At 37.5% G+C, this 14,583-nt stretch overlaps 1 protein-coding gene across 1 annotated transcript; it reads right to left on the bottom strand.

Annotated features, from left to right (window-relative positions):
- Positions 1 to 153: 153 nt before the first annotated feature.
- On the bottom strand, positions 154 to 14,299 carry LOC134046166 (disintegrin and metalloproteinase domain-containing protein 9-like). Its single transcript, XM_062496451.1, has 22 exons — positions 14,230 to 14,299; positions 12,500 to 12,597; positions 11,558 to 11,634; positions 10,863 to 10,941; positions 10,052 to 10,131; positions 9,026 to 9,242; positions 8,544 to 8,609; positions 8,392 to 8,463; positions 7,882 to 8,054; positions 7,359 to 7,443; positions 6,248 to 6,369; positions 5,237 to 5,408; positions 4,374 to 4,463; positions 3,947 to 4,142; positions 3,725 to 3,830; positions 3,355 to 3,529; positions 2,892 to 2,972; positions 2,133 to 2,238; positions 1,393 to 1,525; positions 929 to 992; positions 539 to 591; positions 154 to 232 (listed from the first exon to the last, which is right to left on the bottom strand). The coding sequence occupies exons 1-22, from the start codon at positions 14,297 to 14,299 to the stop codon at positions 154 to 156; spliced, it is 2,394 nt and encodes a 797-aa protein (XP_062352435.1).
- Positions 14,300 to 14,583: the final 284 nt, after the last annotated feature.

Here is a 14,583-nt window from a genome sequence, read left to right on the forward strand (position 1 = left end):
TCAGTGCCTCTTGGCACCCAGTCCTTCCAGGAGGGATGTGCTTTCCAAAGGCATTTTGGCTGCACAAGGGGACCACTGGAGCATTGAAATCCTTTAATTTGTTTTTCAGGCCAGTTAATTGTCAAAATTGGTTGAGGGTTCCCAAGAAACATTTCAGACAACTGGTCTAGATGGGACTGGGGGTCGCTGAGGTCCTGAGGAAGCTGCAGGATGCTGGGTTTGGACTGGCTGCCTGAAGTGGGGAAAACACATTGTCTTTAGTATTTCATGACTTGAGACACCCAACATTTCTAAACTGGTTCTTTAGCATTTTTAAACAGTTTCCAGCATTTACACCTAACTCTCTCTTCCCCCTCCTCTCCCTTGCAGCATTTACCTGTGTAAATGCCAACATTTTTCCTTCAAGCCTTTAATCTATTACAGCTCATGATGCTGCATGGAAAATCTCCCTAAGCAGGACACAGGACATCAATAACTTCACTTACAGCAACATAAACACAGGAAAGATGAAGTGAAGAAGGTTTTCAATACTACAAACCTTGCACCAGGAAAAGGCAATATGGTAAAAATATTGTGTCTTGATGCAGCAGGCTGCAAAAAACATGGCAGAAAATCAAGTGAGCAGAAAACACAAAGTATAGGTAAGTATTCAGTCTTAAGATAATGTCATTTTAGAACCAGTTCTCATTTGCTGGGGCATTCTTCACATTCTCTTGCAACATTTTGTTTTGATAATTTTTATTCAGTTTTATCAGAGCTAGACCCACAGCCTGGCTAAGCAGCATTTCCAGTGTTTGATCTAAGAAATAATACAGGTGGTTTCAATGTATCAAAAAGTCACAAAGTCATCATTAACTGTGTTGGAGAAAAGGCAATGTGCAGTTTGGGCTACCCAACATGAAATAATCCAAGTCTGCATCTATTTTACCTGATTATTTCCTGTTTCATGACTTGCTCTGTTGCCTTGCTTTGGCTCCTGCCCACTGTTATCCCTGAAAGAGAAACCACATCATCAGGGATGCAGCATTTTCCAAGGACAAAGCTACAGCTCAGAGGTCTGGATTCTGCTTTGAGTCCATCCTGTTTTGGACTTGACAAGCAATTTCAATATGCTCTGCCCCTGTGTCCATACAATATAATTATCAACAAAAATTAGGGAAATGCAATGGATTTGGGAAAAAAATACTTGAGAACAGACAACTGGAGTATCTGGATTGCACTTTCAAGGAGGAGGAAATGGACTGTTAAACTCCCTGCTACTGCTTTTAGCAAGGCAGTCTGTTTTTTCAGGAGATGTGGAATTTTTTGTGTAGATAAAGCATCCACCTGCCTTGCTGCACTGACCTGGAACACACCGTCATGTTGGAATAGCACCTGTAAGAAGGGAAATACCTGTGCTGTCCTCTGCTTTTCCTGCAAAGTTTTCTCCTTATTGCATCACGTTTAAATACAGCTACTGCAGTGAGGATGGCTACAGGCAGCACAAGGAAGAAGAAAATCAGCAGCCCATCCCGAAGTGATGTGTCTAGGGAAAAAGAATTGAAATAATGGAATTTAAAATATTAAAGCATTTTGTTGTTTGTTTTAAAAAATACAATCTTCAAATTGTACAATAAAAGTAATAGCTTCACTGAAATTTATAACATGTTACAATCAGAAAAATAGGATTTGGCCTTATGGTATTACAAGTTCTTTCTGCCTTACTCTATGTATATGCAATGTTTTTCCATAAAATTTTTTCAGTCATTCTGAAACAGACAAATTCATTTTGTATTTGCTTATCACAACTGCTCTGCATGTTTGCTTTTTCTTCCTAAACTTTTAACAAATACAAAACAACCTTTCCCTTTCCCAAAATACAAATTTAGTAACATTTAATAAAACATGAATTGTTTCTGCCCTCAGAAGGGTCACGGATTTTCCTCAGAAAACTACAGATTATCAACTTTGCTTTTAGACAAAGAGATGGAAAACATTTTGTGTGTAAAGGGCAGCAAAAGCTACTTCAATATCCAACACTAATGTTTGTTCTTCAAGTCAGTCCATGATTTGTGTCTCATGCAATACAGTTGAAAAGAAGCTGTTATTATAGATTATTTCCTCAGTCCCTGGGGCCAGTTTCAGTGTCCTACCTCTGTGAGCTGGACCACTGTCAACACTGCCACCATAGCCAGACTGGTTACAGAATGGAGGGGCCCATCCTGGATTGCAGTGGCAATTCCCATTGTTGTTACACACCTACAGCCCAAACAAGAGGGAGCCATGAGTCAGGCAGGGACAGTTCCCATTGCTGTCACACCCCTACAGCCCAAACACAGGGATTAGTCAAACAACACCTCCCTGAGAGTGGCCACTCAAACCTTTGGTATGGATTTGGAGTGCCATGCATGGAATTGCATGTGGAAACAAGAAATACTGCATAGTGTTGCATAGAAGTACATGAAATATTAACTGGGAATAAGCTCTGCCCCTCCATAATACCCCAAAGCTCTGAGGAATTCTGATACCCCATGGAAATTCTCTCTAAATTAACATTTGTGTAATTTGCCTTCAATAAATCACAATCCACAAACCTTAGTTTTACAACCTTTTACAACCTGACTCCATTTTGATTTTTCAGGAATTACCAGACTCTCATCCTCAAAGGAATATTTTCCTTTTACAATTCACCAGCTCAGTAATATTAAAAAAAATTCCCTTGGGAAATTCAGACTAAATGCCTCTCAGTGTTAGTGCTAAGGGGTTTGCAGTGTTCTGGAAACATGAATTACAGGTAAAATAAGTGGACTTAACCTTTAATACAGATCAGGAAAAAGCAAAGCCACCTGCTTGGTTATTGCTTAAATGCAAGAAATTTGCACAGTGTAGAACACAAAGCACCATTTACTCACCCCATTATTATAACACTTCTGCTTTACATCACAGCTGTAGCCCAGATATCTTGCATCAAGACATTCAAAACCTAAACAGGCCTGGAACAAGTAATTAGTGTCTTGCAAACACAAAACTTAAGAAAATCCCATCCTTGTATAAATATACTACATAAATGCATATGTTTACATGTCTGCAGCTTTCACTTACATGTTAAGAAAAAGGACTGATACAACATTCAGTATTTCAGAATTTTATAACTTTATTTGCCTCAGGTTTGCTTACTCTGTGGATACATTTTGATGGAGTAATTTGAATGACTGATAAGCTTTTGAAGAGCTAATTTATTGTTTATATATATATTGATCTCAAAAGATTTTTATTGTGTTATGGCATATGAACAAGAGAGCTAGGTAATGTTTTTGGAAGTTCAGAACTTTCCACCTGGAATATATTCTGTCATGCTTCTGTGATTCCACTTACCTTGTTCTCTCCACAGGCTGTCCCATCATGAACTTGAGCAGGATCAGGGATATCTGATCCTAAGTCAAAGTCAGAGGACCAGCATAAAACCCCAGATGCATTATTGACAACGCTCCAGGCTGGAAGGTTTTGAAGACTGACAGATGTGCACTGGAGCTTCCCACACAGACTGTGCCTGTATGGAATAAAGGACACTCAGAGACAAGGTGAACAGATAAAAATGAGTTTCAGTGCAAATCCGTGCCAACTTTCTAGCTTGCATTTTAAAAAAATATGTCCTTTTTAATCTCTTACTTTAAGGATTTGTAACAAATGTATTTTTTTTACACTGAAGATTTTTAGGGCTAGCTTTTATTTGGTGGTGACTTACTGGAGAGGGCATTTCTTGTACACTCCACCTTTCATTCCACAGTTTCCAAACCTATCTCCTTTAATATTTGCTTTTTCAAAGCATATATCAGGTGCTTTTCGTGCCCCTGTACAAAAAAATAATGATTGTCAGTAAGGTGTCTGAAAAATAGAAGGAAATAAAACTGGAAATGTCTATCAGGAGCCTACAAATGGGTTTACATTAATTAAATGCTAGCCATACCTTTCCCATAGATAGATTCACACTGTGAATCAAAGCTCTGGCACACTCCATAGTAGCAATAAGCCTTGCTGTTGCTGCATGGGTGACCATTCATGATGTAAACATCATCTGGGCAGTAGGCAGTGCTTCCATTGCAGTACTCAGGGAGATCACAGACATCTTGTTTTGCTCTGCACTCTGCTCCTGCCACCTTAAACTAGGACCAGAGAGGGAGAACACTTCTAGTATTGCAACAGAGGAAGTTCTAGAGTGAAGCAAAGACAACTGGGAACATTCAGTGATTTTAAGGAAGACAAATTCTCTTCTTACATGCTCTTACTGGTGAATGTCATTTGAAAATATGTCAGGAGGACTAGGGTAGCTCTTCTCAAACATTAAAAAAATCTCAGGAAACAGCAACAATTTAGTTTAATAAAGCACTGCCTACCTTGCAGTTTTTGCAGCACAGTCCTTGAGCACATTGTGAGCCAGGTGTGAGTTTGCAGGTTGCAGCATCACAGCAGGGGTTGGAGCATTCCTGAGAACATTGAAAGAGGATTTTGTTTTATTTATATAGCCAGGAAAGTATTCATCAGTCCACACGGATGGACAGGCCAAACTAAATAACTGTCTGTGTCAGATTCTCACATTCTCCTGCTTTAAAAAGAACCAGCAGACACTGTTGCTGTGTTTTATTTGTACAGCTCAGCAGAAAAACTCCTGTTTTGTTGTGGCACAGGGATGCCAATGGAGCCAGGCTTTGCTGGCAGCCTTTTGATTTATTGGTGCCTTTTTTGAGACACTTTTACCTTCTGAAGAGTGAGACAATACATCCCATTCTTGGGGGGACATTTTGACAATGCAAATGTGACTCTTAAAAGTAATTTGGTGTAGGCAAAGTTTAAGGGTTACAGTAAACAAACCTGTACATGTTCTGTAGATAAACAGTCTCTGTCATGGAACAGAAATATCCATTATGCTAAAACTAGGACAAAACCCAGTGGTGTTCCCACACACTCTGCTCTGAATTTCTCTTCTTTCTCAGCAGTGTCTCAATGTTCTGTGAAGCCAAATAGCCCTTAACTGAGTCCACATCAAAATCAGAGCATGATTTTAAACTTTTACTAAGATTTCTTTTGAAATTGCTTGCAAAAATGCAAAATTACAAGGAAAACTCCTCAGATAATAATGCAATTAGGTCAGTGTTATATAGAATAGAATAGAATAGAATAGAATAGAATAGAATAGAATAGAATAGAATAGAATAGAATAGAATAGAATAGAAGTATCCAGCTCAATTTCATGCATTACCTGTGGTTTGCCACAGTCACATTCTTCATTATTATCCACCACATTATTACCACAGACAGGTTCTTTGTACACATTACTTGTCTTGGGAGGATTTCTAAGGCAGTTTCCTCCTCCATTTAGAATAAAGGCCTCAAAATCATCAGCACTACAGGTGCTGAAATTCCTGGATCCACTGGAAAGGATAATGTTTTATTATTATAAATATTTTGCTTACAGGAGAACATACAACTCAAGCTCTTAAAATACTGTTGTTACATAATAAATATTGTATTTCATAATGCTAGGAGATCATTAATTTTTATTTTGCTTTGCACTAAAGTGCAGTACCAGAAGTTTAAAATACTATTACAATATGAATGCTTTTAGAAGCCAGAGACCCTCAGATTATCTATTCTGGGGTCCTGTATGAAACACGCCTTAAAAATTCTATACCGAGTCTAAAAATGTTTGATTAAAAAATATTCTCAGGAAAACATTCATCTTAACTTGGAGTCCCTATGAACTGAGGAATGCTCCTTCCTAGAGTAGTTTTGTCCAATGTTCAGTTACCCTGATTTATAAATACAACTGAGGATAAATAAAATATTATTATCTTTTTCTCTTAAGGAGAAGCCAAAGAACAAATAAACTGAAGGAAACATTAGCCAAGAAGATTTTTTTTTTAAATTAACTGTTAAATAATTTGTTGCATATTTGCACAAACCCAGTGAGTACATGTAAACCATTCTCAACTGGGTGAAAAAAACCCAGCAACACACTATTATTAGGAAAAAAATAAGTTCAAATATAGTTTTACAAATAAAGAATTATTGGGTCATAAAACGGGTAAAATTTCATATAAATTAAAATTATGTCAAGTGCTAAGTCAGTGAATCCACCTCTGTGATTAAATTTTTCAAACAACTCCCCATCCACTAAAGTTCTTCCAGATTCATAAGAGTTTCACAGCTTGTAAGGCATAGTCACTGCAAACAAAATTAATTATGAAAAGAAAATAACTGGAAATCTTACTTATCAGTGCTGTGCATGATATAGGATGCAGGACACCTCTTATCATCATGTTTCATTCCCAGATTGTGCCCCAGCTCGTGTGCAACTACTGTGGCGTGACGTAACATTTTGTTATGATTCAGCTAATAAAGAGAACCAAGTTAACAAAAGTGAAACTAAGGAAAATACTGTTTGTGTTTGTATGTACTGTTTGTACCCAGTGATATACTCTCACCAAAAGCTCTCAGGGACTAGGAAGGCAGAATACCAAACTGTATTGTAAGGTCAAAGCAGCAAGGACTGACAATTTGTCACTTTATTTTCAGGTAGGCAATAAATTGGCAGCTGGTCTGGATCACCATTGCAGGTTCTATTCTATTCTATTCTATTCTATTCTATTCTATTCTATTCTATTCTATTCTATTCTATTCTATTCTATTCTATTCTATTCTATTCTATTCTATTCTATTCTATTCTATTCCATTCCATTCCATTCCATTCCATTCCATTCCATTCCATTCCATTCCATTCCATTCCATCTCTGTTAGACTTCAAATGAGTTTTCAACAACAAATGTGCTGTTAAAGAACAGAATCTGCTTCTGAGATTGTCCACAGTGTTGTGGCATCCATACTTAAAGGAGAGGAACCTCTGGAATTACTAGTTCTGCCTCAAGGGTGGAGAAAAACAGTTATGTACTATTTTTAAAACACTGTTTGCCCGTTTACAGCCCTATTGTGAGGAATTCCAGACACTTGAGACTACAGTGCATTATGTGCACTTTCTATTTATTTAAAGAGTAAAAAACCCCACCATTACTTTGTAGCTGCATTCCCATCCCAAAACCTCTGTAGTTATGAACTTTAATGGTATAAGGATGAGATTATGCAATACTGAGTTTGATGAATCACAAAACATGACCAAAAGAATTCGTTGAAGATTAAATGAGCCAAGTGGGCTGGAATTTGACAAAGAAATTGGGAAGCACTTAAAAAAAAGGGTGTAAGATATGCACAAGACTTTACATAAGAAACCCCATGAAAGAAATCAGCTAACTCCAAGGCCAGGGTGATTTGACCAAGTAGGTCACGGACCAGCTTCTTCCAAACCCAAATTATGATTTAGTACTTACAGTGCTGATTGACCCTCCCTGGACATGTGAGCACACAGTACCCACAAAAGCCATTCCAATGGATCCACTGAAAGAGTTTCTGCCTCTGCAACAAAAGAAGTTTGGAGGTGGTGTTAAAGATGGGTTGAAAGTTCATGATTCCTGCCAAAAGACACTGATGAGTTAGAAAGAAATATTGCAAGGCAAAATTTGGTCTTCCTGAAGTCAAGAAGGAATTTATCACCACAGCAGGGCTTAATTCTAATTAATAATGAATATCTGAATAAGAGCTTGAAAACAAGGATCAATCACCTAAGTCTGCTGTGTCAGTGCACTCAATTACAGATGCCTAAGGTGGGAAGGGACCTCTGGAGGTCACCCTGTCCCTGGAGTTGATTAACTCTTAAGAATCCATTGTAGTTTTTTGTCATTTTGGAAGTGCAGAGGATTTAACTCCAGGTATATTTTAATTAATATACAAACCCCAGATCATATACATTAACACTGGCAGCATTGCTGGTTTTCCCACTGAATGCAAACTTACATTATGAGGTGACCAACATCATTTCTTGAGCGTTTCAGAAGATCTTTCTGTCTCCAAGAAACAAATCTACTCAGCACATCTCCAGCTGAACCATCCATTACAGATATGTGATTGGCATCTGTCCAAACTTCTAATCCAACCAAAACAATCTGAATGTTTAATGCTGTATACATCTGGGGAAAAAATGATAATTAATGTCCCTCAGCTGTTCTGATGAAATTCTGAAAAATTACTTCATTACTACTCAGTAAACAATAAGCTGAACATAGTGACCAAGACTTAACTTCAGTTTTTTTGAAACTCAATACATGATGTTTGTAATTATAAGAGAAATATAAAATATTTGTAAATTGTAAATGAAATAAAAGTATTTAGAATATAGAACAAAGTATAACTGAAAACAATCTACTTTATAAAAGTACCTAAACATATATTTCAGAAAGAAAGCTGCTCTTCTGAACACTATGATAAAATAGAAACTACTGAATCCAGGCAACTTATCTGACCTACCCCATCAACATAATTAATCAGCTCCACTGTTTCCTTTTGCACTGCAGCAGGATCAGAATTTTTCAGCAAAAACTGTAAAATACCATAACAGTGTCAGAGGCGAAAAATTAGCAAAATGATGAAATGTATTTAGTGTTGGATGATATAATTACCCTGTTGTGATCCACAACCACAAATAATTCTACATAGCTCTTCTGGGGCAGGACAGCTCGCTTCTCCTGCAAATGAGAAAGCACAGTAAGTTAACATAAGGAGTTTGCAATGTTACATTTTGTAACGTGGCCTCAGTTTGTGTTAGATTACCACAATAAACATCCCTGTGTCAGTAATTCACACCAGGTCAGACACTGGGATGCATGAGCTGAATGGCAACTTGTGCATTTCAGTCCTACCCACAGCTGTCCTGGCCAGACTCTGCTCTTCCACTACAGAGTTATGTGAGATCCCCATTGTGATAATCTTCTGTTTTCCAGGATTTCCTCAGCAGGGCTCCCACCAGTTTGGTGTGCATGAAAATGAAACTCACAAGGAAATGTCCAGCCAGGTCAATCCCACCTGCAGTGATGCTGTGCCAGAGCAAGAGCCCTGGAGATGCCTTGGACTGCAGCTCAAGGGAAAACAGAAATATATTTACCCTGAGGAGCCTGTCCCTGCTGGAGGTACTGTTTGATGAAAATGTGTGTTTCACAGACTGCTTCACAACCATCTTATGCTCCAGGCTACCATTCAGCACCCCACAGTGGAAGGGGATACCCTGCACATCTTCCAATTCATAAAGCACATGTTCAAATGTGCTGGATGTGTTGAGGGGCTCCATTCCGTACCACTTGCCTCCAATGTAGAGAATTCCCCTAACAATCATAATAGAATGAAACATTATTTCATCATTTTCCCCTTGTGGTTATGACTAGATGAATGAATAGCAGCTGGATACTTAGACACTATGTTGAAATAAATTATTATTTTAAATTATATTAATATGGGGGTAAGTTCAAATGCCCAGTAAATGACAAAACAGAACTTATTTAAAATACTCAACAAGTGTGGGCTTCTTGAATCAATTATAAAAGGAAGAAAAAAAAAGGAGAATGAAGCCAAATTGTTAGTAAACAAGTCTGGATTGTGGCTACAGAGCTGATGCAAAGGGTCCCTTTCAGACCCTATCTCTATTCATTTAAAGGACTGCCAGGATATGTCCTGATTTACTGTGAGTGACATCTCTCAGTGAAACTTCTCCTGAAAGATACATGGGTGAATTTTATCCTATTTGTGATTTTATTGTACTTGAAACACAAAAAATCAGTCCAAATTTGGACAAAATCTTTTCATGGAAATAGTTTATCATTTGAAATGTGCCCATTCATAAGACAAAGTTGTTTTAAGTCATCAAAAGCTTCATCAAGGTAAGTTGTTTTTTTTTTTTTTTTTTACAGAGGTGTCTCTGGTTATGACATTCACATCAAGTATTAGAAGTTACAGTTCATGCCCAGGTCCTGCCTGTATTCATTATGGTTTCTCTCATATTATCTTTTTTTTTTCTGTGAAGGAATTTTGCAAAAATGGGAAAAGAGTGGGAGTTGAGGGAAACTATAAAACCTGTAACGTGGTTCAGCTTCATCAAAAGGTGAAATATTAAAAAAAAAATAGGAAGAGGAAATACCTCAGGCCATCATCACATGTGCTAAGAGCAAGTGTGGAGTCAGCAATTCCTTCAACAGTGCCATGATAATAACAGTGTGACTGAAATGAACAAACCCACATAATTAGTGACACGACAAGGTGGTTGCCTTCAACTGCTAACTTATTTTCTAGCAAACCATATTATTTGCATGACATCAGGGCTAGCTGTTATAAATTTACAGAACACCCTACTTGGAAATAATCCTGACCTTCTTGGAGGAGAATATTCCTTGACATGAGCACCTAAAGTAGCCCTTGGTCCCTTGGTTCTAGAACACAGCCAGCTTGTTTGTTTAAGCCATCACCATCTTTTATAAAAATATTTTAAGCTACATTGCTCATCTTTTTCTTAGAGTCCTCTCAAAGGCCTCTCTGAGAAGATCTTTCATGCAAAACTACACAGTTAAGTCTCACTGAGCTCACATGCAGTTTGAAGTTGAAATTAAATTTAGAAGTATTTACAAGGTTTCTTTGATAGAGGACTTAAAAACTAAAAAGCTTTGATGCTGCCATTGTACCTTAAATTGCATATTATGTAAAGGTGGCTCAAATTCAGGCTTGGCATAATCTCCTGGCAAATCCTTTCACACCTTGGGGCATGGGGTGCTGCACCCCACAAAGAGCCCAGTCCCTCATGACCCCCGTGTTGAGATCACTGCTAACTGTTAAAGAGAAATGCTCCACTGTGAAAACTCACAGAAGTCTCATTCTTAGTAAACACATTTTTCTTGGCTTCCCTATTTTTCAGAGAAAATTCTGACACAAAGGGGAAGTTTCATCATGTACAATACCTCATTTTTGGATAGTGTTGCCTGCAGTTTCCCATTTTCCCCATACGTGTACAGCTTAAAGTCCTCACTAAGAAGTTTTCTGGAAACAAAAATAAACTACTAAAAACAAGAAACAAGTCAAGAGTCCTGGTAAGTGCTACATTCTCTTGGCAGCACGCTAAATTGTTATTAAAGCAAGCACATGAAACAAAACAAGCTGGAGTTTTTGGAAAATAAGTTATTTTGAAACTTATTATTCTTTATTTTAACTGAAATATCCATAGAGAGGAATCTAAGCAGACTCAGTTGCATAAAGACCTGGCTTATTACAGGCTCAGGAATGAGGAACAACAGAAACAGAAAAAATTATTCAAATACAACACAGCTAAAACCCCTCAGCCCTGCTGATAAAAAACTAATATTGAACTGAATTCTAATTTTCTCTAAAGATTTTCCGAAATGTTCTAATACTATTAGCAGAGCTAATAAGAAAATAATCAAATTAATTTTTTCACAACTAGAGAAGTTATTATTCCCCTCTATTTGCAAGGTATTACCATAACAGATACACTATATGAACACTGTTTAATAGAGTTGTTTTGTAGTTGCCTCATAGTGCCATTTAAATGGTTTCTTCTGATTTTTTTCAATATAAAACTGCTTGTATGCAGCTAACCCTGAAATAAGGTATTTCCTTAGAACAGTCTATCACATACTTATTTTTCTTCAGCTTTAGGAGGTATGTTCCATTTCTGGTTTTAACTGAGTAAGAAAGATTGTCATCTGAATGCTCCTGAAAACAGAACAAGAGATATCACTTAATTAGGTGATTTTTTTTTGTTGTTTTGTTAATTCCATGTTTTGCTTGACAAGAGAGGCCCAGCTGTGTATGTTTTAAGTAAAAAACCACAAATTGCTCACCCTCAGGCTTCCCTATTTCAAACTCTCTGCAGAAACTGAACATTCTTTCCTGTGTAAAGTTTAAATTCTATGAATCTATGTTTTCATTTAGACAGGAGGGCACAGTCCATGAATGCACTCTTTGCTAAGTACCTCATGCTTTGTGACACTCCTTATGTAAATCAGATAAAGGACTCCCAGTCTTTTATCCCCTAATTGGTTTGCACAAAGATGACTAATGCTGTTTCATTAACAGTTACTTCAGTAAATGAACTCGGTATCTGGCACAAAGGTAAATTACCTCAGAACTGAAGAACTAAGGCTCAGGTTTCTCTTTTAACTCATCTTTTAACCTGTGCCACTCTGTGGGACTATTTTTATCTTTGGGTGCTACATGGCTGAAATACTCTGGTTATTATCCAAAGACCAGAACACGGACAGTTTGGATGTTAGCTCAAGTTCAACACCTAATCTGACTCAGAAGAAATGAAAATATTCTTCATGACCCTTTTCACTTCTGTTTTACAAGGTCATTAACAGGATTAGAAGTTTGGAAGGCACTAAGAGTACAATCACAGGCCTTTGTGGGAACAAATTTACTTAAAACTAGTTGAAAACACTAAGAATCAGAAGAGACAGTGTGGGGCACATCCCATTACAAATTCTCCATATACCATCCATTGGGTGTGTGGAATGTAGGACAGTGTTTTGAAAAAACAGCAACAATCAGGAAAAAAAAATCAGATAGAATAACAAACCTCATGAGAAAATGGGGGATGTTTCTCTCTGCCTGTCAGACTTTGAGGAATGATTATTTCTAATGTAGGAAGTCTGGATGTGAGTTCAGAGGATACACCTGAAAATAAAGTATAAAACTGGTAAAGAATCAGAAAGGATAAGGCATTATGTTGGCACCTGCACAGTAGACAAAAGCCTACTCTGATCCAGCAGAAATGGAGAAACTGAAATAGTTCAGGAATGATCAAGCTGACTTTAAAAAATGTTACTTCAGATTAAAGATGGGGTCTTCTGGAGCACAGAAAGGAAAACTATCAAAGCATTTAAACAAAATCTTAATTCTCTCATATTCTGGATTATTAACTTTGTGACTTTGTTTTTTGTTTTTTTAAACCTGATGTACCACAGAAAATCGGTGCAGCTGGCCTTCTCCTTTCTCCATTGTCCTGAATAAGGAATACTTTTAGCTGTCCTCTGGAAACAATTTGTCCACCTCCTGTGTGGGAGAAAACGTGGCTCACCACGCTGCCTCCTGCCATTGCCTAATCTGGCATTTTGTTTGCTCTAGCAAGAGTCAGATCTTTGCAAAAGGTTTGTAGCCTTTTACATTGTATTAGAATTATCTCCACAACAACATGCTAATGCAGGAAGCTAAAGATAAGAAGCCTGCCAAGTATCTTGTTTCAGGTAAATGGTTTTATAAGGACAAAACCAATCTCCATTAACTTGTTAAAAAATTATGCGAAGCTGAACGAATCTTCCTTTTTCTTGTCTGCTCATCAATTGGTTTGATCAACAACCATTTCTTTTAAACAGAATCAACAATAACATGAGTTTTAACAACTGAAGTGGTTTCTTTATTAAATTGTTCTTTTATAAGGAAACAAAGAGATTTCTTCACACTTACAGTAGTACAAAGTCACCCTCAGCCTCCCACATTCCTGTGAAAGGAATTCATAATTGCAAAAAAGTCACACAACCAGCCATTCAAAGAGAGGAGGGCTCTCCAGTGTAATGATGATCTCTGCCTGTTAGATAGCATCAGGATTTTTAAAAGCTGGTTGCAGGTAGCATATGTTTAACAGTACAGGCTGCAATTGGAATCAAAATGTGGAAGCTGATATTAGCAAACCCGTCTGAAAAGAATATCAGCGCTTAATATTGTGATTTTGTTCCTAATCTTCAATAATTTTATTATCTAAATCACAGAATCCATTCTGTTTCATGAGTCAAGTGTATGTTGAGCTAACCATGGAGATGCTCTTTTAACAATTCAAATTTTGACACCTGAAAGCAGGAAACCATCTTTGATGCATGTCATAAAAATACCACTTTCTATGAAACACATCAGGTGTTACACTTAAATCTAAAATGTGAAGCCAAATCATAAATGGAGATGAGTTAAGGAAAAATTACAATTAAATTCTAGGAATTTCCCTCACATTAGCAAAGAAGAAATGTTTTTCTACACTCTCTACTATTGATGAGTGCGACAGCAACTACAGTTGTCACAATCAGTGTCCTGCACAGAAAATGATGTATTTACATACCTATGACTTCTAGGAGGTAAAAAACCCCACAAAGAGCTCAATTACAAAATTTTCAACCTGTAATATTTTCCAAAAAATTTCTCAATGAGCAGGGCTGCACAGGAGAGCCGTGGCTCAAAGTCAAAGGTGTGCATCATTCCAATCAGGGTCCAAGCAGACTTGGAGAAACTTCCTGAATATGTAAAAAAAAGAAATCTTACCTCTTATCCAAAAAGGGTTTCCAGTAGAAATTAGTCCAAAAGTGAACAAAAACAGGCTGTGCATGAACATGACTTCCTGGAGAAACTACTCCAGCATCCGAGCTGGCTCTGGCTGCTCTGCAGGGAACCAGAAGAACGAGAACCGTCTGCTCCAGAGGTAAACAACAGAAAAAGCTCTCTGATACTGCATCTCTGCTGAGGAAATGGGAAGTAAAATTTAATCCACTGGGCTTGTGAGGAAACTGGTCAGACAGCCTAATGCAAATAAAAAGCAGCACATTCTTAAATGCTGATTGGAGAAAGGGCATGTCCCGTGTCGGGATCAAACTGGTTTATTCTAAAGGACTTTTGTCC

Source organism: Cinclus cinclus, chromosome 7, assembly GCF_963662255.1.
Source record: "Cinclus cinclus chromosome 7, bCinCin1.1, whole genome shotgun sequence".
Taxonomy (NCBI): Eukaryota; Metazoa; Chordata; class Aves; order Passeriformes; family Cinclidae; genus Cinclus; species Cinclus cinclus.

Excerpts from the sequence above, each read along its gene's own strand:
- LOC134046166 (XM_062496451.1), bottom strand. The coding sequence starts at position 14,299 with ATGTTCATGCACAGCCTGTTTTTGTTCACTTTTGGACTAATTTCTACT. Across the intron at positions 4,464-5,236 it reads GTGACTGTGGCAAACCACAG|GAATGCTCCAACCCCTGCTG; the intron begins GTAATGCATGAA and ends CAATGTTCTCAG. Across the intron at positions 3,530-3,724 it reads TACAAGAAATGCCCTCTCCA|GCACAGTCTGTGTGGGAAGC; the intron begins GTAAGTCACCAC and ends TATTCCATACAG.